The sequence below is a fragment of the Lithobates pipiens genome, unplaced genomic scaffold, assembly GCF_037356315.1.
Source record: "Lithobates pipiens isolate NorthernLeopardFrog02 unplaced genomic scaffold, aLitPip1_a1.2 Scaffold_64, whole genome shotgun sequence".
NCBI classification, from domain to species: Eukaryota; Metazoa; Chordata; class Amphibia; order Anura; family Ranidae; genus Lithobates; species Lithobates pipiens.
Window position 1 is genome coordinate 805,636 of NW_027507886.1, and position 21,551 is coordinate 827,186.

Here is a 21,551-nt window from a genome sequence, read left to right on the forward strand (position 1 = left end):
AGTGACGATCCGTTGCACCCCTAGTCACCACACAATATGAATTGGTTCTAAAAGAATAGCTGCACTCTCAAAGTACAACTGTGTTTACCTAGCCACCTCCCCAGAAGCATTTACCCTAGACTCCTGGATTGCTTTACATGTCACTGCGGATCTGTGCACTGACAATATTGTGTGGTAATTTAAATAGTTTCCCATAGAACCCTACAAAAAGCTACTGCACAGGCGCATAAAAGATTTGGGGAGGAATGCACGAGGGTGCAAAAAAGGAAAGTCTGAAAGGAAGACTGCATGATGGACACTGAAGAAAAACAACAGACATTACTTTGAAGCAGCACCCACATCAGATCTGTAAGTTTATTTGCTCAATGTGCGACAGTTACATAATGAATCACATTCATGATATTCCATCACTGAGGAAAACTGCTAGAAATGGTCCGTGTGCCGAAAGAAAAAAAAAAAAAAAAGAAAGAAAAAATAAAAAAAGGAAAAAAAAATAAATCTGTACTGAAACACGGAGTTTGTTTAAAATAAAAATGAAACAAAAATGATAATCCACTGATCTGACCTTAAATAATTCACTGCATTACAATGACAGAAGCACAAACATAGGCTTATTCAAAAACAGCAATTGTCCTACACATTAATAATTAGAATTTCACCATGACTAACACCAGACATTGAGGTTAGGCTAAAACTGGTGTTTAGGATCCCGCCCGTGTCCCATCTACCCAATTTTTTATTTTTTTTAATACATTTTAATTTTTTTTTATTCTTTTTTGTAGTATTTTTTTTTTTTTTTCTCTTTTTAAGACCAAAAATTAGATATCTGCATGTCACAATAGCAACATCCATTACAGACCAATAAGTGATTACAGTTTTGTAGAACGTAGTCTACCTTTAACTCTCGCTTTCCAATGGAGAAAATTATTTTCGTTGCTTCTTAAAAATAAAGGCAATGAAATTGAAGAGTAGTTGGCTTGCCATAGGAATACATAACATCTACTGTATAATTTAATTTCAAGCTACGTTATAGAAATACAACACTAGCATGCACAATATTGTATTGAGATTAATGCAGCGGTAGTCATTTCATTGGAAAAACTGTTAAATAGGCAAGTGCAAAAAAAAAAAAAAAAAAAATGCTGCTTAGAACCTACTCATCATCCTTCGCATTGGAGCCCTCTTAAGATCTTTAAGGTTTTATAGCAGCCAAGAAAAGTAAAATAGTTCATGTAATTCCAGTAAATTACTTCCACATGGGACAAGTAAATTTAACACTGATCACTGGATAGACATTAGGGGACAGAAAAGGAAAAAAAACTGTAAATTAGCAATTGATTAGCCAATCCATACTAGGGAGGTATTAGACTCATTTAGGCATCTGGTTCAAATATTGGCTTCAATTGCACTACTCTATCACTGCTATAGTAAGCATAACTCATTAAGTCTGAATGAAAGTTGCATCAGCTAAAATTTTGTCACATGTCCTGTAGTTACCTATGGCTTAAAAATGATATATATGCAATAAAAAAAAAAAAAAAAAAAGAAAAAGAAACAAAAATCTTCCTATACAGTTTCCTTTTAAATACTTCTAAACTAGAACGTTTAGAACTTTGGTTGCATGTATCAAACCAGAAAATTACACAAAGCAGGTTTCTAACAGGAGTTATCCTTTTAATGCATGCCAAAAGACACAATGCATGGTAAAATGCTAGATTAACTACCCTTCCACATACAGTAGCAGATGTAATGAAATCCTAACAAAATTAAAACAATTAATCTATGGTTGGGGATTCCTTCTCAAAGGATTAGTGGGAAATTGGGAATAAAAGAATTTTTTTTATACAGAAAAAAGTTAAATTTTTATTCCATTTATATGTAATACTCAATTCCATTTGATTCCGTCAATTTTCCTGGTATTTTATAGCCAAGGAAACTAAAAAACACGATTGTGTTTAAAATGCTACAGTTAAATGCTCTAGAATACTCCAACAAAAAAAGTACACTGCATACTTTTTGTACAAACGAGTGTTTCGAAGTGGAGAATGGAGCTTATAGGGGTCATTTGTTTTCAGTTACATTTTTTGTGCCCCACAATAATTGCAGGACCAAATATTACCTGAGGCACTCATTCCTAAAACAACTCAGTACAGATTTTTTTTTTTTTTTTTTTTTTTTTAATACTCTTGATGCAATTTGGGATTCTTTAAAGGTCGAAAGGGCCAGCTATCAACCAAGCTATGGTTGAGCAAGAATAAATTAGCAGGGAAAAAACAAAAAACAACCACCACTATGAAAACTATACTGTTTTAGGACTGCAAGAACATCTAAAATGGTATGCGTTACGCTAGATAAAGAGATTTAAAGTCCATCTGAACTTAATTTTGAACCCACAAGCTACCAGATCTATACCCAAAGTCATCAACAGTTTAAATTGGATTTTTTTTTTTTTTTTGAAAGACGCAAAATCACTGATGGCCAATTGAAGTGCTGTTAAGTTATTCTATTGCTGGCAGAGTAAAGAATAAGTTAGTAGGGGTTTTATTTAAAATTGTTGCTGTAGAATTCTGTGTAAATTAGGTTAATAGTTGCAGTGTACAAAGTACACAACACACTAAATAAATATGAATAAAGCATGAAGGGCAAGACATGCATACAGCTAAAAATATAAATATAAAATAACTTACTGGAACCACAAAACTATTAAAAAGGCATTCCATTCAAGTTATTCCTATTCTTAAATCTCTTTCTAAATATGTCTAGCGATAACTTAAAATAAAAACAGCTCCACTTTTATTAACTACAGAACAGTCCATGTGCCAGTGTTAGGCTGCCATTCCATACTAGCACAGCCAGTCTAACTTTCCACTCGTGGTGTTTTGGCAAAATGTCGAAGAGGCAATCAAAGACAGGTGGTAGGGTCTTCCCTGGAGAGGTTGTCCCTTCCTTGCCCTCCCCCACCCTCAACCCCCCACTTGTGGGAAAAAAAATAAAGACTGCGGTAGTAGCATCAGCGTGCGGCTGCCAGTCTATCAGGTGGTTTTAATTATTCCCTTCTCCACCATCATCATCTTGCTGATCACTTGTCCAGAGTGTTAGGTTGTCACGTAGGAGTTGCATGATAAGTGTAGAGTCCTTGTAGGAGTCCTCATTCAGCGTATCCAGCTCTGCAATAGCATCGTCAAAGGCGGTCTTAGCTAGATGGCAAGCCTGTTCAGGGGCATTCTGGATCTCATAGTAGAACACAGAATAGTTGAGTGCCAAGCCCAGCCGTATAGGATGAGTAGGTTGCATGTGTTCCTTGCTAATCTCGTGAGCCTCACTGTAAGCCTTCTCTGAAGATTCAACCACTGCTGCTCTCTTTTCTCCAGTGGCAACTTCTGCCAAGTATCGGTAATAATCGCCTTTCATTTTCAAGTAAAACACTTTGCTTTCATACTGTGTTTCACTACAATTTTTGATGAGGAAATTATCTAAGAGGCTCAACACATCTTGACATACTGCTTCTAATTCTTTTTCAATTTTTTCACGGTAGGCACGAACCATTTCTATTTTCTTTTCATTGCCATCAGCAGAGGTCTTCTGCTCAATACTGCTTATCACTCTCCATGAGGAGCGACGGGCTCCAACAACATTCTTGTATGCAACCGACAACAGGTTCCTTTCCTCATTTGAAAGAGGGTCGTTCAACTCCGTCACCTGGTAATATATAAAATATGAATGAATATCAAAAAGTAAACTGACATTCTGAAAAAACTTAAAAATATTGCGTTCAAATGCCTTAAATTATTGAAAGTGGGAAGCTAGGCCAAATGTTTTCTGTGCCTTGGACAGAGGGAAAGGGAGAGAATCTGCCTATGTAAAACAAGACGGATCCCCGTTCTGACAGGGGAAAACATGGAGAACTGCTGTTCCTAGTGATCAGGAACAACGATCTTTGTGTTGACCCAGTAAGCTCAGCCTTCCCACAGCTAGAACACACCCAAGGAACGGGGCTAACCCTTTGGTCGTCCCCTAGTGTTAACCTCCTCCCTGCCAGTGACATTTATACATTCAGTGTATTTTTTTTAGCATTGATCACTGCAATAATGTCTCTGGTCCCCATAAAGTGTCACTTGGGGTTAGATTGGTCCCAAAACTGTCAAAATTGTCCAACGTGTCCACCGTAATGTCGCAGTCACGATAAAAACTGCTGATTGCCGCCATTACAATAAATAAAAATGCCATAAAAACTACCCCTATTTTGTAGACTAACTTTTGTGCAAACCAATATATGCAATTTTTTTTACCCAAAATATATAGAATACGTATTGGCCTAAACTGAGGGTAAAAAAAAAAAAAAAGAAGTTTATATCTTTTTGGGGATATTTATTACAGCAAAAAAAATAAAAATAAAAAAAAGTTTCTCAAAATTAATACTTTTTTGTTTATAAAACACAAAAAATAAAAACCGCAGAGGTGATGAAATACCACCAAAAGAAAGACATTTGTGGGGGAAAAAAAAAAAAGTCAATTTTGTTTGGGAGCCACGTCGCATGACGGTGAGATTGTCTGTTAAAGCAATGCAGTGCTGAATTACAAAAAGTGGTCTGGTCTTTGGTCAGCCAAATGGTCCGGGGCTTAAGCGGTTAAACAAAAAAAACAAACAAAAACCACAAACAGTAAAGATGTTAAGCCGCGAGTATCATCTTTATTCTAAGAAAAATTGTGATTTTTTTTTAGCCATAATCGAGCAGCTCCAATACGGTGTCAGATTCGTCATGGGATGACTTATGGGTGGTGGGAGAGGTGCGCCACCACCCCGGTAGTTTTCCCCACTTACCGGAGCGAAAACGATACAATGTGATGGACGGGTGGGTAAGATGGCCCCCCATTTAACCCTATGCCCTTGGAGGACTGGAGCAACATCAAAATGTCACATCCGCCCTTAATGGGCCCTTTGTGTGTGTAAAATTACTTTTTTTTTAGCTTTTTAAAGTGGTTGTAAATCATTACAAACACATTTTGACCTACAGGTAAGCCTAGATTAAGGCTTACCTGTAGGTCCAAGAAATATCTCCTAAACCTACACGGTTTAGGAGATATTTGCCAAAAAAGACAGGCAGCGTAGACAGCGGCACACAGAGCGTGGCACCGTGCGCATGCGCGTGAGTGACGTCATCGTGGCTTTGCCGAATGACAGCGGCGGAGCAGCGAGACCCACGAGAAGATGGATGCGTCGGACTACAGGGGACACCGATGACTTCGCTGGCTCCGGTGTCAGGTAAGTGACACATAATGGATTACAATGCGATGCATAGTAGTCCATTATGCTTTGCCTTTGCAGGGAATGAAAGAGGAAATAAACTCATCAGGGTTTAACTTCCTCTTTAAGCTTCACGTATACTGCTGCTGGTAAAACAGCCATTTAGGAGCAGTTGGGTATTTTCAGCTGCCCTTGGACTCTCCTCTGATCTCATCAGTACATGTACACAGGGTTGTTTATAAGCAGTTGAGTAAAGAGGAAAAAAAAAATAAAAAAAGGACGTTCAGGACAGACGTTTAGAGGCATTTGAAACAAATGCCTGCAACAGCTTGTAAAAGCAGTAACTCGCATTAAGCTGCATTTCTTTTACAGGCACTTTTCATTTTTGACAATTTGATTTTTTTTTTTTTTTGAAATCTTCTAAAACGAACTATCAAATGAAATCATTCAGGAGAGGTTTTAAACCATCCTGTGTACATTAAGCTTTACGTGTAAATGAGATCCAATTGACCCCAGATCTTGCAATAAAGAGGACCTGTCCTGCTTATTTCTATTACAGGGGATGCTTAAATTCCTTGTAATAGCAATACAAGTGATCCAAAATGTTTTTTTTTTTTTTTTAAAGGGACAGTAAAAATAAAAAGTAAAATACCGTATATACTCGAGTATAAGCCTAGATTTTCAGCCCCTTTTTTTAGGCTGAAAATGCCCCCCTCGGCTTATACTCGAGTCACGCAGATCGGCGACCATTCCACTATTCAAAAGCCGCACCTCCCTGTCTGATAGGCGGAACACTCAATTTCCCAGCAGTCAGTGTTCCGCCTATCACGGACATCCGCTCATTCTCATACTACGGACGAGGATGAGAGGATGTCCGTGATAGGCGGAACACTGACTGCTGGGAAATTGAGTGTTCCGCCTATCACAGTCAGAGAGGCGCGGCTTTTGAACAGTGGAATGGCCGCCGTCTGTCAGACGAGGAGGAGAGGTGCGGCGCGGCATGGCACACAGAGGCTGCAGAAGGCAAAGAGACAGGTAGGCTGCGATGGACACAGGCATGGACGGGACACAGGCATGGACGGGACACAGGCATGGACGGGACACAGGCATGGACGGGACACAGGCATGGACGGGACACAGGCATGGACGGGACACAGGCATGGACGGGACACAGGCATGGACGGGACACAGGCATGGACGGGACACAGGCATGGACGGGACACAGGCATGGACGGGACACAGGCATGGACGGGACACAGGCATGGACGGGACACAGGAATGTAACAGTAGCTGCTGCATGTCTCACCCTCGGCTTATACACGAGTCAATAAGTTTTCCCATTTTTTTGTGGTAAATTAGGGGCCTTGGCTTATATTCGGATCGACCTATACTCGAGTATATACGGAAAGAGATTTTTTTTTTTAAAGCTCCCGTTTTTTTAAAGGTCACATGCAGAAGCAGTAAACAGTGTTCAAACCACATGTGAGGTATCACTGACCATCAGAGCGAGAATTCTAGCACAAGACCTCCTCTGTAACGCTAAACTGTTAACCTGTAGAAATTTTTAAAACATCACCTATGGAGATTTTCTAAGTACCGTTGTTAGGGGTGCACCGAATGGGCTTTTTGGTGCCGAACTAGATACCGAAATTTAAAAATACACTAGGTTGAAAACTGAAAATTACAGTTTTTAAAAAATGGAGATGGTCAGAATGCAGACATTAGGGGTGCAACGGATCGTCACCAATCCGTGATACGAACAGGTCGCCACACGATCTGTGGAGCATTCAGCCTAGCTCCGGAGCGGCGGCCACCTGGAGACTGCAGACATGGTACATGAGATGGTCAGACTGCAGACATGGTACACAAGATCAATGCAGCCTCACCAGTTCCCCTCAGATGCAGCCTGCCTGAAAAAAAAAAAAAAAAAATGCACGCAGTGTTTTCCATGTATTCCAATGGCTCTAGTTCACACCATGAAGTCAGTTTCCGGTGCAGAAACTTGACTGCATGGTGTGAACTAGAGCCACTGGAATACATGGAAAACACTCTGCATGCATTTTGTGCAAGAAAAAAAAAAAAAAAAAAAAAAGGCACACGGAACTGCATTTGGTGTGAACTTGTCCCAAGCAGCCCTGTTCCGTTCCAACAGACATCTATTGGAAATGATCGTATCGTTACCTCTACTACCAACAACTTAACCCTTCCCCATTCTATCACATGGTGATAAAAACCTAGGTGGGTCAAAATCAAGATTATTGTTTTTATATGGCCAATAAAAGGGAGTACAGCCTTTGGCCTGTGACCTGGTTTTATATAGCATGGCTACATTCATGACTCTTCAAGATGCAGTAGCACATAAAACCTGTGGATTAGCTGTGGACAAAACTCTGCATTAAAGCTTGCCCTGGTCAAGAGCTTTTCCCCTCATGCAGCTTACCAGTGTCTGAATGCAGCCTCACCCGTGCCCAGATCAGAGCACCGACCTCCGTGTGTCACAGAGTGGTGTGGCTGCAGTAAAAATGTGCCACCTCCTGTAAATCACATGCTGATTCAATGTCCCGCCATTGGATCAGTGTGCCGCCTGTCACAGGAGGTGGGACGTTGTTACTGCAGCCGCCTGGGCAATTCAATTCACAGCTCCGTGACACACGGAGATCGGTGCTCTGATGTGGGGAGGGAGACTAGCCAGGAAAATGGCCCCGTAATGGGCAGCCCAGGCCCCACCCCCATTATTGGCAAGATTTTCCTTTTGGCAATATGCCGAAAAGACAAATTTTTGGGTGATATGTTTCAGCGGCTGAAATTTCGGTGCAGCCCTAACCGTAGTTAGTTGCCATTTCACGAGTGTGCGCAATTTTAAAGTGTGACATGTTGGGTATCAATTTACTCGTAATAGCTTTACATTATAAAAATCAGGCTAACTTTTTTTTTGGGGGGGGGGGGGAAAAAAGTACATCTTTTCAAATAAAAAGTAAACACTGATGTGCAAATACGGCGTGACAAAGTATTGCAACTAGGGCTGAAACAACTAATCGATTATGAAATTAATAGATTACGATTTTCATAATCGATCGGCTAGTAACAAAAACTAAAATGAGCCCTTTATAGTACAAAGAGCAAATAATCGCTACTGTAAATATTACTTTCAGTAGTGATTATCTGCTTTTTCTACTTTTTTTAACCCCAATATGTTACTAAACGTGTTAGATCTGGTTCACATCTATGTGTTTTTTGCAGAAATGCACTACAGTTCATTTACATGGTTTCCTATGGGACACGTTCACATCTGAAAGGGTCGGGGGCTTTTAACACAAAATGGTGCTTTATTGGTTCAATATACTTCATTGGAGAAGCTGCAGAAAAGAATTAATGCGTTTTTGCAGCAATTTGTGTTTTAATCTGCCCAAAAAAAATGAAAAAATGCAAATTGCAGTAAAATCACGTGCGCAAAAATCAAAACGCACAGCAAAAGGCACTGCAGAAACAGATCAAAAGCAAACTGCATAGGGGTGTATCGAGCCTTATGCTGGTCACACAGATCAATTTTTGGATGAGAATATTCAGACAAAAAAATCTTTGTACATTCGCTGAATGAAAGAATTTTGTGTGAAATTTTCACTAGTTTTTAAAATGAATTTAATATCTGAACGAAAAACCACATACACTGTCTGAAATTTCCTTTGACTAAGAAGTTTTCTATTTCAAAATTTTCCCGTCACTGGTTGAAAATGAACGTCAATTTGACCCACTTTTTTTTTTTAAGGTCATTAACCGATTCATCGAAAATAATCAGCCAACTGATCGATTATGAAATTAATCGTTAGTTGCAGCCCTAATTGCAATGATCTCCATTTTATTCTCTAGGGTCTCTGATGAGAAAATAAATAAATAAATAAATAAATAAATATATATATATATATATATATATATATATATATATATATATATATATATATATATATATATATATATATATATATATATATATATATATACACACACACATATACATACATACACACACACTTTACTGATTTTAACTTGTAAACAAAATGTTATAAATAGGCTTTATCCTTAAACGGCACTTTGCTAGTCACTTATATAAAGTCTCTCTATATCTACAGTCCATCTAGACAGTGCTACTGTCTGAGCTTCCATAGAAAGAGGATATATCCTAAAACCAGAAGTGTGTCAATGGTCAAATCCTGGAGGTGAGAGGAAAACAAAAATCTCAAAACCGGAAAATAATGCAACCATAACATCTGATTAGTAAGATGAAACATATTCCATTTATGCTTTTGGCATTCGATAAGCTTGTTTCTGCTCTAAAAGTACATTGACCTGAGCAATGTCCAGGACATGATTTAGATATTTCAAATAGTAAGCAATTTCCAGCAGCAACTTCTGAAGATTTAAGACCCACATGTACCGCTGCAAAGAGTCAGGTCCCTGTTCAAAAACACACAACCTGTGCCAACTGCTCCCTCTACAAGTGGTCGTCCAAGTACCCCATAATAAGGTTCCACAATGTGGAGATAAAACTTACAAGCAATGCTACCCATTGGGTAAATCTGCACAATAAGAAGAAAATACAATTTCAGGGGTTAATGTAATGCACACAGATCAAAATCCATCTGAACTATTCTACTTTCAGAGGACATTTTATATATGGTGGATCAGCAGAGGGTCCAGCGTTTTCGTTTTAGCAGTCTGAAGGTGGTCACTAGCAGACAGAAGGACCAGATTATAAAGGAGCCCCTTTCAAATAAAGTCAAATGTGACTGGCTAGAGCACGGACCACGTCCAGGGAATGAAGGGCCACCTCCTTAGGATGTGTCGGTTTAGGACACAGATGGTAACAATGTCTTCATTGATGTGAAATGCCAAAACCACCTTCGGCAGAAAAGAAGGTTGCGGACGCACAACCACCTTAACCTTATGGATAACCAGATAGGGCGACTTGCAAGACAAGGCCGCCAGTTCCGAAATACTCCTGGCTGATGCAATTGCCACTAGGAAGACCACTTTGAGAAAGAGTCAACAAGGGAATTTCCCTGATGTTCTCAAACGGTGGTTTCTGAAGCACCGATAACACCAGGTTCAGATCCCACGGGGGTAAAGGTGGACGTACTGGAGGAACTACACGCCGGACCCCCTTGAATAAAAGTGCTCACTAGCGAATGAAATGCCAGGGGTCTTTGGGGGCGGGGACGCCACCCTTTCTCACACATGAAGATGTAGGCCTTCCAGGGACGAGGGTATATCTTCCGAGAAGATTTTCATGCTCAACATAGTTGAAATCACAGAGTCCGACAGGCCCCGGTTCCTTAGCACCTGGCTCTCAACAGCCATGCCATTAAAACCAGCAATGGTAAAGCAGGATGGAGAATCGGACCTTGACACAGAAGGTCCTCTCGTAACAGCAGTTGCCAGGGAGAGTCTGCAACCAGGCGTACTAGCTCTGCGGAGCAGATGTGGTAATTGTTTTAGTTGAGGAAAGGCGTAGATCAGTCGGCACTGACCCCACAGAGCCACCAGCGCGTCTGCCCAGGGATCTCTTGACCTGGATACGTATCTCAGCACCTTACAATTGAGACGGGAGGCTAGAAGATCCACATCTGGTGTGCCCCGCCGCAGGCACAGTAGCCTGAACACCTCCGGATGCAACACCTATTCTCCTGGGTCCAGCATCTGGCACCTTAAGTAGTCCACCTGCCAGTTTTCTACTCCTGTAAATGGCCGACAAGGCCGGTACATGTCGCTCTGCCCACTGAAGGATGTAAGTGACCTCCCGTGCTGCAGCCAAGCTTATCGTTCCTCCTTGATGGTTGACATATGCCACAGCCATGGAGTTGTCTGACTGGATCCTGATCGGATGCCTTTGTAGTCTCATCGACCATGTGGAGAGGCATTGCCTGATTGCTGGACGTTTGAGCACATTGATCTGCAACTTGGATTCCTCCTCCGACCAGAGGCCCTGGGTTGACTGTACTCCCAGCACTCCACCCCAGCTGGTCAGGCTGGCATCCGTTGTGATCACCGTCCAATGTAGAGGTAGGAACGACTTCCCGGTCCGAAGTGCCGGGGACCTCAGCCACCGGAGCAGGGAGTCCCTGAATGGCTCACCCGAATCTGTCAATCCAGGGATAACGAAGATTTTTCTTATTTTGTCAATATCTCCTTCTGCAAGACTCTGGTGTGAAACTGGGCGCACGGTACCGCCTCGAAAGAGGCCACCATGAGGCCCAGGACTCGCATGCAGAATAGTTTTACCACAGTTCGGAGAGCCTGCAGTTTGTCTGAAGGGAGAAAAACTCTCGCTTCCATGGAGTCCAGCAGTAATCCTAGGAACTTCAAGCGCTGAGTCGGTATGAGCACAGACTGAGGTTCAACAGCCACACAAATTCCTGCAGGGTTTGCATGGCGATCACCACATCCTCCTTTAATTCTGAGCCGGAAAATGTTCGGAGGAGATAGTCTAGGTAACCTACGATCGCGTTCCCGCGTTGTCAACAACACCAAAATTGGAGTCAATACTTTGGTAAAGACTCGGGGTGCTGATGCCAGGCCAAAGGGAAAAGCCACAAATTGGTAATGGGCTTCCGACTGCCAAAACGTATACATTTTTGATGCCGAAGGCATATAGGCATGTGCAGGTATGCATCCTGGATGTCCAAAGACGCCAGGAGTCCCCTTAATGGAGTGCAGCAACTAATGAGCGAACCGATTCCATTCTGAACCTCTGTACTTTTACAAAGCAATTGGGTCCAAGATTGTAGTCCCCAAAAAGGAAGGGGGTACGTCCAAACAGATTGGAGTAGAAGCTCTGGAACCTTTCCGACTCCAGAACAGGCACTATCACCCCGCGGCTTAGCAGGTCCCTTACCGGCCCCAATAGGGTCTCCCGGGGAGCCGGGAGTAAGGGTATGCTGGAGGGGAAGAATCTGTTTGGTGGCCAAGAGAGGAACAATCTTGTAAACAGAGGAAATCAGTTCGCAGACCCATTGTTCAGATAGCAGAGAGGCCTACTGGGGTGCAAACTCCCGAAGATGGGCGGGGCTAAACCTTCATGCGGTAGCATTTTTGATCACAGGCTTGAGGTTTCAGACACGGTTTTGTCCCTCAGAGGTCATCCTGTCAGACTGGGAGCGTTTAGCCGAAGTCCCGGATGGAAGAAAAAGCCTCTTGAGCGGAAAATGAAGGCCCTTGCCTGCGGCGTGGCTCTTTAGTCTTCCTGGCCTGTGGGAGCAAAGTACTCTTCCCACCTGTGACATTCTTAATAATGTCATCCAATGAGGCTCCAAAGAGCCGCTCACCAAGGCTTTTTAAAAAAAAAAAAAAAAAAAAAAAAAAAAGCCTGGTCCGCAGACCAGCATTTTAGCCAAGTCAGGCGCCTCAGCACCACTGCTGACACTGAATGACCAGAGGAACCGACCATTTTTTTTTTAAGAAGGCTCTCCTCAAAAGGGGTAACGCACTGCCATTCTTTTTGCTACAGAGAAGGTCCGTTGCAGGTCCGTTGTGAGCTGTAGTACTTACAGCCCATCAGAGTACCTGTCTGCAGCTTGCAGCATACTGCTCCCGAAGGCAATATCCTCATTCTTGCCTACATGAATTTGATAAAATTTGGTGAATGTATGTACTGAAGACCAAGTTGCAGCCTTGCAGATGTAAACCATGGAGGCCTGGTGACGCACTGCCCAAGAAGCACCAAATGCTCTGGTAGATTGCACCTTGACTTGGAGAGAATCTTACCCTTTTTAAATCATAAGTTTGAATAATAACCATCCAAATCCACTTGGAGACAGTGGATTTCAACGTTGCCTGTCCTTTTAGGACCTTCTGGCAGAATAAATAAGACATCAGTCTTACAAATCTGAGCATTTTTATTTTATTTTTTTAAATAGATCTTCACTGCTCTCACTACATCAAGACAATGTAATGACTTCTTCCCTGGAACCCGATTTTGGGAAAAATGATGGCAGGACAATATCTTCAGATGAAAGCCTGAAACCACCTTTGGCAATAAACCTGGACGAGGGCGCAACACCACTCTATCCTCATGAATAATCAAATATGGCTCTTTACAAGAAAAAAAGCTGCCAATTCTGAAACCCTCCTTGCTGAGGATATAGCAACCACAAATATCAGCTTCCTAGTCAGGACTAAGGGAATATGCTGTAATGGTTCAAATGGCTGTCTTTGTAATGTCAACAAAAACTAAATTCAAGTCCCAAGGTTTTAAAAGGTGATTTAACTGCATCACCCCTTGCACAAAACCCCAGACTAAAAGCGCAGCAAGCAGTCTGAAATAAAATTGATAAGGCTGAGACTTGGCCCTTAATAGTACTCAGGGCCAATGTCATCTCTAAGCCCAATTGCAGAAAGGAAAGAATTCTGCCTATGATATCTCACCGAGGGTGCCGACCCTTGGGAATCACATCAGGAAACATAAGCCTTCTAAACTCTAATATATAGGTAGGTAAATATCCGCACTCGGCTAAACTTAAACAAAAACCAGCTGAACACCACACCGCAAACTTCCCAAATATTTGCCAGCGTGAAGGCTCATGCAAAATAAAAAAAAGTGCTCTGAATCGTGTAATACGTTTTAACACCAAAAAAATTCTTCTTTGCATAAAGTCAGATGCTGTAAAAAGGACTCCATCGAGTCTCCAATGTACAGATAGCGTTTAAAATACAAAACAGCGCTGAATGAAAAATAAAATTGCTAGCAGATAAAAAAAAAAAATCTGTATGTGGTTTTAAATGGCGATCGCATATGTTGAATTTTTTTTATACATTTCTATGGACATTTATTTATGATTTATGGACTTGCATATGAATTCATTTTTATAATTTTTTTATTGCACATTTACATGTTAATATTGATTTCGTTTAAATTACACTTTATTTTGGTTTCGGATTGTCACCATTTTTGCATGTTTCACTTGTGCGATTATTTAATCATTTATTGAACAAGCGCTGCACTTTATTTTTTTCTATAATGTATAGTTCTGGAAGCTGGCTTTCTTGCATTAATCAAAGTTGAAATAACTGACCCGGAAAGCCCACGTTTCTTCAGAAAGTGGGTCTCAATAGCCAGGCCGTTAAATTTAGCGTTCGTAAAGTAGGATGGATATCGGCCCCTGTGAAAGCAGGTCTGGCCTAAGTGGGAGGGGTCCTGGACCCTCTACTGCCATCTTTATGATCTCTGCGCACCATGACCTTCTGGGCCATGCTGGTGCTGCCGGCTAACTGCTTTTAACTGCGATTAACTGCTGGCAACTTAAGTAGTCTTCCTGTCAATTCTCTACTCCCGGGATGAAAACTGCCGATAGGCATGGGACATTCTTTTCTGCCCAGGTTAAAATATGGTTAACCTCTGAGCTGAGACACTCTTGGTGCCCCACCGTCGGTCCAGGTTTTCAAAGCCAGACACGCTGACCGAATCACTAGGATGTTGATGGGCAGGGTGCTTTCGGATCTCGACCACTGTCTCTGGACAGTTGTCTTCTCTAGTACTGCTCCCCAGCCTGAGAGGATCTGTCGGTACCACTTTCCAGATATTTGGTCTGAATGATTTTCCTTTCAGCAGAATCCAGGTTAGTAACTAGCTGAGGCTTTGGGACACAGTTGGGGATAGTTGCATTGGCAAGTCCAAAGCTTGCATTGTTTTGTTCCAAGCAAAGAGGATACTGTTTTGCAATAGTCTCGAATGGAACTGGGCATAGGGAACCGCTTTGAATGAAGCTACCATTCTTCCTAACAACCTCATGCAAAAGGCAAAATTGAGGGATTTTTTTTTTTACCTGACCATCCGTACCAGCTCTTGTATGGAGCTGATCTTTGCCGGAGGCAAGAGCACCCCTTTTCTGGGCTGTGTCTAGGCCTAAATATTCAACCCAGACTTTCCAGGTAACTGGTTGTAATGCGTACACACTCTGCTCCAAAAACGAGCCATTGACTGGTCTATTAACAGTAGATTGTCTAGGTACGCCAAGACTGTTATGCCCTGTGCCCTCAGCCTGGCTAGACACGGGGCCAGTACCTTTGTAAACACCCGTGGTGCTGTGGCTAGCCCGAAGGGCAAGGCTACAAACTGAAAGTGTTCTACTTCGAATAGCAGAAATTTCTGGCGAGCAGGAAATATGGGGACATGCAGATTGAGGTCGATGGATGCCATAAGTTCTTCTCCTTGTAGGATGGACTACCGAGTTGATTGACTCAATGCGAAAAGAGCGGATCTTCAGGAACCGATTTATACTCTTAGATTTAAAATGGGTCGGACATCCCCATTTGGTTTTGGTACCGTAAACAGGTTTGAATAGAACCCCAAACCTTGCTCTTGTGGGAATCTGTATGGATTACCCCAAGCTAATAATCGGTCTAATGCTTTAAACAGGGATTGCCTTTTCCCTGGATCCTTGGGAACATTTGATCTCAGAAAACGACACTTCTAGTTTGTATCCCAGAGATACTGTGGAGATTACCCATCTGTCCCATCTGTGACTGACTCGGGAGGCTTTAGTATTCTGCTTTGCAGATTTGCGGCCTCAGGTCCTGGGTCTGACCAAGGTCTTCCTCTAGAGTCTGATGGTGGAGGCCATTGCCACTGGCTAGAGGTGGAAGCCCCTGGTGCAGGAGAAAAAGTCCATTTAAAATGAGGGACATTTATACTTTCTTTTGACTGGCAAAAGAGTACTCTTTCCACTAGAAATCATCTGGATGTACTTATCTAAATCGTTGCCAAATAGTCGCTCCCCATGAAAAAATAGGATTTTTGTACTCACCGTAAAATCCTTTAATCTGTAATTCACCGACCAACAGCTCCTCTCTAACAAAATGGGTTGTCAGCCCTATCACTGGAGATAACTAACTAGGCAAGTTGTAATACAACACTTCAGAACGTTTAATTCCACCCAGGGGGCGGTCCCTAGGCTACAACCCCACAGCCTGCTCTAGCAGAACTCAGTACGTCAAAAAGCAGTAGTACAAAAATCCTATTTTCTCTTATATTCACAGACCGACACAGCTCCTCTCTAACAAAATGGGACACCCCCAAGCAGTGCCAAACGAGGGGTGAGAAAAACAGCATAAGAACTTCATCCACCATGGTAAGTGGGAACTATTGAAACTAAACCCACAAAAAAAATAAAAAATAAAACCCCCACCACACACACACACACACACACACACACACACACACGTGTGTGGAAAAACACCACCACATAGCCGGGTATCCTCAACAGGGGTGATCCCCAAGACAGCAACCATTTGCAGAAGTAATGCAACAGTGCATTAACATAACAGTACTGCGTTTTTACCGAAAAACCAGGAAAAAATATCGATTGCATATGAAATTGCAACTACACGGCCGCCAGCAAAACTTTGTGGCCAAAACAGGCATCAGCCGATGCACTGACGTCTACCTTGTAGAACTTAGTAAACGTATGGACAGATGACCAAATTGCCGCCTTACACACCTGAGCGACCGACGCTTGGTGTCGGAAGGCCCAAGACGTTCCGATTACCCTTGTAGAGTGGGCCGTGACCAGAAAGGGGGGCACCTGCCTCTTCAAGGCATAGGCTTGTACTACAATCTGTCTGATCCACCTGGAAATGGTGGCCGACGCGACCTCCATACCCTTCTTTGGACCAGCCACCGAAACAAACAGTCAGTCTGACTTCCGAAAGGGAGCTGTGGTAGACAAATACACCTTCAGAGCCCTAACCACGTTGAGAGCGTGAAGGGCCACCTCTTTGGGGTGTTTCGGCTTAGGACACAACTATGGTAATACAATGTCCTCTGATATGAAAAGCCGAGACTACCTTCAGTAGAAAAGATGATTGCGGACGCAACACCACCTTATCCCTGTGGATGATCAGATAAGACGACATGCAAGACAGCAAAAAGAGTCAACAGGGGAATCTCACTGATATTTTCAAACGGTGGTTTTTGAAGCGCCGACACCACCAGGTGCAAATCCCATGAAGATAACTGGACACACTGGAGGGACTACGTCGCACTACCTGAACGAAGGTACCCACTAAGGAGTGCGATGCCAGGGGTCGTTGAAGAAAAAAAAAAAGAAAAAAAAAAAAAAGGACAGCCAAGGCTGAGATTTGCCCCTTGATGGTGCTCAATGCCAATCCCTGGTCTACTCCTTGCTGGAGAAACAGCAGGATCCTGATATAGAAAAGGAGCGCGGATGCCATCCTTTCTCCTCACACATGGAGATGTAGGCCTTCCAGGTACGATGGTATATCTTCCGAGAAGATTTCCATGCCTTCAACTGGAATCACCCAGTCCGACAGACCCCCCCAGTTCCTCAACACCTGGCTCTCAATAGCCATGTCGTTAAAGCCAGCGATGGTAAAACGGGATGAAAGATTGGACCTCGAGATAGGAGGTCTTCTCGCAACTGCAGTCACCAGGGAGCGTCTGCCACCAGACGCACCAGGTCCACGTACCAGGGCCGCTGAGGCCAATCTGGGGAAACAAGGATTACTGGAATCCCCTCGGCTTCCACTCTGCGAAGCAGACGTGGCAACAGTTTCAGTGGAGGAAAGGCGTAGATCAGCTGGTACCAATCCCATGGAGCCACCAGCGTGTCTGCCCACGGATCTCTTGTCCTGGACATTAATCTTGGCACCTTCCGATTGAGACAGGAGGCCAATAGATCCACATCTGGTGTGCCCCACTTCAGGCAAAGCAGTCTGAATATCTCCGGATGCAATGCCCATTCTCCTGGGTCCAGCATCTGGAGGCTCAGATAGTCCGCCTGCCCATTTTCCACCCCCGGGATGTAAATGGCCGACAGGGCCGGTACGTGTCGCTCTGCCCACCGAAGTATGTGAGCGACCTCCCGAGCAGCAGCTGAACTTCTTGTTCCCCCTTGGTGATTTAAGTACTCTACAGCCGTGGCGTTGTCTGACTGTATCCCGATCGGATGCCCTTGAAGGCACATTGAACATGTGTGAAGGCACAGCCTGATCGCTCTCAATTCGAGCAGATTGATCGGCAACTTGGATTCATCGACCAGAGGCCCTGAGCCGACTGAATCCCCATCACTCCACCCCAGCCGGATAGACTGGCGTCTGTAGTGATCACCGTCCATTTCAGAGGAAGGAACGATTTTCCGGACTGAATCACCGGGGACCTCAACCACCAGGTCAGAGAGTCCCTGACTGGCTGGCTCACCTGGATCTGTCGATCTAGGGACAACTGAGATTTGTCCCAATTCAACAAGATCTCCTTCTGCAGTACTCTGATGTGGAACTGGGCATAAGGTCCTGCCTCGAAGGATGATACCATGAGTCCCAGTACTCTCATGCAAAACCGGAGCGACGACCACTTGCGGTGCATCAGCAGTTTTACCGCGGACTTGAGAGAGTCTGCAATTTGTCTGAAGGGAGAAAAACAACTCTCGGTTCCCTGGAGTCCAACAGTAAACCTAGGTACTCCAGACACTGGGTCGGCACAATTAGATGACTTTAGGTTCAACAGCCACGCAAATTCTTGCAGGGTCTGCATGGTGATTGCCACATCCTCCTCTAATTCTGAGGCGGAAGATGCTCTCAGGAGATCGTCCAGGTAGCCCACGATCGTGATCCCACGTCGTCGCAGCAACGCCAATACTGGAGCCAGTTCTTCGGTAAAGACTCAGAGGGCTGATGCCAGGCCAAAGGGAAGACCCAGAAATTGGTAATGGGCTTCCGACTGCCAAACGTGTACATTTTTGATGCCGAAGGCATATGGGTATGTGCAGGTACGCATCCTGGATGTCTAAGGACACCAGGGAGTCCCCTTGATGGAGTGCAGCGACTACTGAGCAAACTGATTCCATTCTGAACCTCTGCACTTTTACAAAGTGATTGAGGGCTTTCAAGTCCAAGATCGGATGTGCCCCTTCCTTCTTGGGAAACACAGATTTGAGTAGAACCCTGGAAGCATTCCGATTCCAAACTGGTACAATCACCCCCTGATTCAGCAAGTCCCTTACCGCCCTCAACAGGGCCTCCCGGCGAACCACGGATACGGGTATGCTGCAGGGGAAGAATCAGTTTGGCGGCCAAGAGAGAAACTATCTTGTAGCCTGTGGAAATCAGATCGCAGACCCATTGGCCGAATAACCGGGACGACCACTGAGCTGCAAACTCCCGAAGGCGACCCCTATGGCGTAGCTCCTTAGCCTTCCTGGCCTGTGAGAGTAGAGTACTCTTACCACCAGTGGCATTTTTAATGTCAAAACGAGGCTCCAAAGAGCCGGTCGCCAAGGAAGGGAAGATCCGTCAGGGCTTTCTTGGATGCCTGGTCAGCAGACCAGCATTTCAGACAAATCCTCAAAAGGGTAACGCACCACCATGTATTTGGGGGGAATCGAAGAAAAAAAATAAATAAAAAATCAGTTGTGGACGACCCCATTCCTTGTAAATGAACTTATCAAAATAAGTCAGATACGGGAAAACCTTAGGTGGCTTGTGGGACCCAAAAGGGACCGCTACATCAGCAGAGGGATCCGCTGGCTCCTGAATCTTCAGGGAATCACGCACAGCTGTGCTCCAACACAGTGCTCCAACTAGCGCTTTGTCATCCACGAACCTGGACGGGGACTCGTCCGAACGGTCCTGGTCAGCATCATCTGACAAGAGAGCAGGGGTCACCAGCCTCAGCAGGACCCGAGTCTGTGTCAGAGCTCTCCTCAGAGGGGGCACCTTTCTTCCCATGTACCGCATCTATCTTGGCAATGAACGAATTAAGGACTGCCATAAGGGTGTCCATAGGGACCGCGCAATCCGCAGGTGACCTGGTTGCAATTGCTGGATTTCAGGGGAAGAAACACCAGTTTCTGAAGCTATGCTGACCCTACCCTGTCTGCCACCCAAAAGGGGACTCAAGACAGTGACAGTCCCACCCTCCTGCTGCCACTGGCTGAGGGTCTCTAACCCACTGGACTCACCACCCTGGGCCGCTCCGTGCTGTATTACCGCAATGCCCGATGATCCCCAGCGCTCCCAGATGTAGAGATAGCAGAAAACTGTTGGTGGGCGATCAAACATGTTCAGAACACAGGATAACCTTCCCAGCGCCCTGTGATGACCAAACAGCAGCAGCAGCTAGAGCACAAAAAACGTGGTCGGGCTACCAGAAAATGGCTGCCGGTGTGCTCAATAGGGAATCACCAGGAAAATGGCCAACTTAAGCCAGTCTGACACTTGCCCATACTTAAAATGGCCACCGAACAGCCCTATGAGGGACTAGAGAGAACATGTGGCAGGCACAGCGCTGCACCAACACAGGGGCATGACTACACAGGCATCCAGCGGGACTAAGCTTCAGTACTCAGGCACCCAGTACAGCTAAAACCCCCAGGTGAGAGCCCAGACACTCACGCACACCTCTCAGCACATGTACAGCCCCCCATGGGGGGGGGGACCCCAAATCGAACTACCAGGGAATGCCCAGCTGTTCCACCCTGCCAGGCAGGGAGAGCTGTACTTAACAGTCCTGAAGTTGGGAGACAATCCACGGTAGTCAGCTCCTGATCAGTACAGGGAAGACTACTGGCCTCGGCATGCTGGGATGCAGACATCAGTAACCCGGTAATATGTATGCCCTGGAGCATAAAGCTCACCGACCTCTGGAGCTGAGGTATGTCGTGGCCTGCCGAGCCTTAGCTGCGACCTGCACGCGCTCAATGGCCGGACTGGGGAGATTACAAGAATAAGTGAACCAGCCTGTCATCCAGCCGGCTGTTGATAGAAGATCACAGGATCATTCATCTTGCGCAAAAAGCCAAGCTTGTGCATCAAAAAAACATGGACCTATGGGCCTTCAGGGTTCCTAGGTCTCATCCCCTCACTAGGCAAGAAAAAACAGTTCTGCTAGAGCAGGCTGTGGGGTTGTAGCCTAGGGCGGAACTAAAAATCTCCAGTGATAGGGCTGGCAACCCATTTTGTTACAGAGAGGAACTGTCGGTCGGTGAATATAAGAGAAAGGGGAACTAGTCAGAAGCTCCCTGTAAAAAGCTTTGGCAGACCAATCCTTTAACCAAAGGGTCCTACGCATATGTACTAGTACCTGGTGAATAGAATCCTTCATAGCATCTATGGCAAAATATAATGATTTTTGTAACTCAATTGACAGGCCCGTTATGCAGGGAGCTCTTTAAGAGCCTCTGTGAATTGGTCCTTTATGACTGACAGATACCTACTGCTGCAACTGCAGGCTGAGCAACAGTCCCTGCTAAGGAAAAAGAGGATTTTAAGAGGAATTCCAGCTTTTTATCTGTTGGATCTT

At 44.2% G+C, this 21,551-nt stretch overlaps 1 protein-coding gene across 1 annotated transcript in view; it reads right to left on the bottom strand.

Annotated features, from left to right (window-relative positions):
• Nucleotides 1-318: 318 nt before the first annotated feature.
• The window catches only part of LOC143958909 (14-3-3 protein gamma-A), a 59,788-nt gene continuing 38,555 nt past the window's right edge, over nt 319-21,551 (bottom strand). Inside the window, exon 2 of the mRNA XM_077467892.1 lies at nt 319-3,699. Within this exon, the coding sequence (XP_077324018.1) occupies nt 3,043-3,699 (657 nt within the window). The 3' untranslated portion in view covers nt 319-3,042. The remainder of the gene's footprint in view (nt 3,700-21,551) is intronic.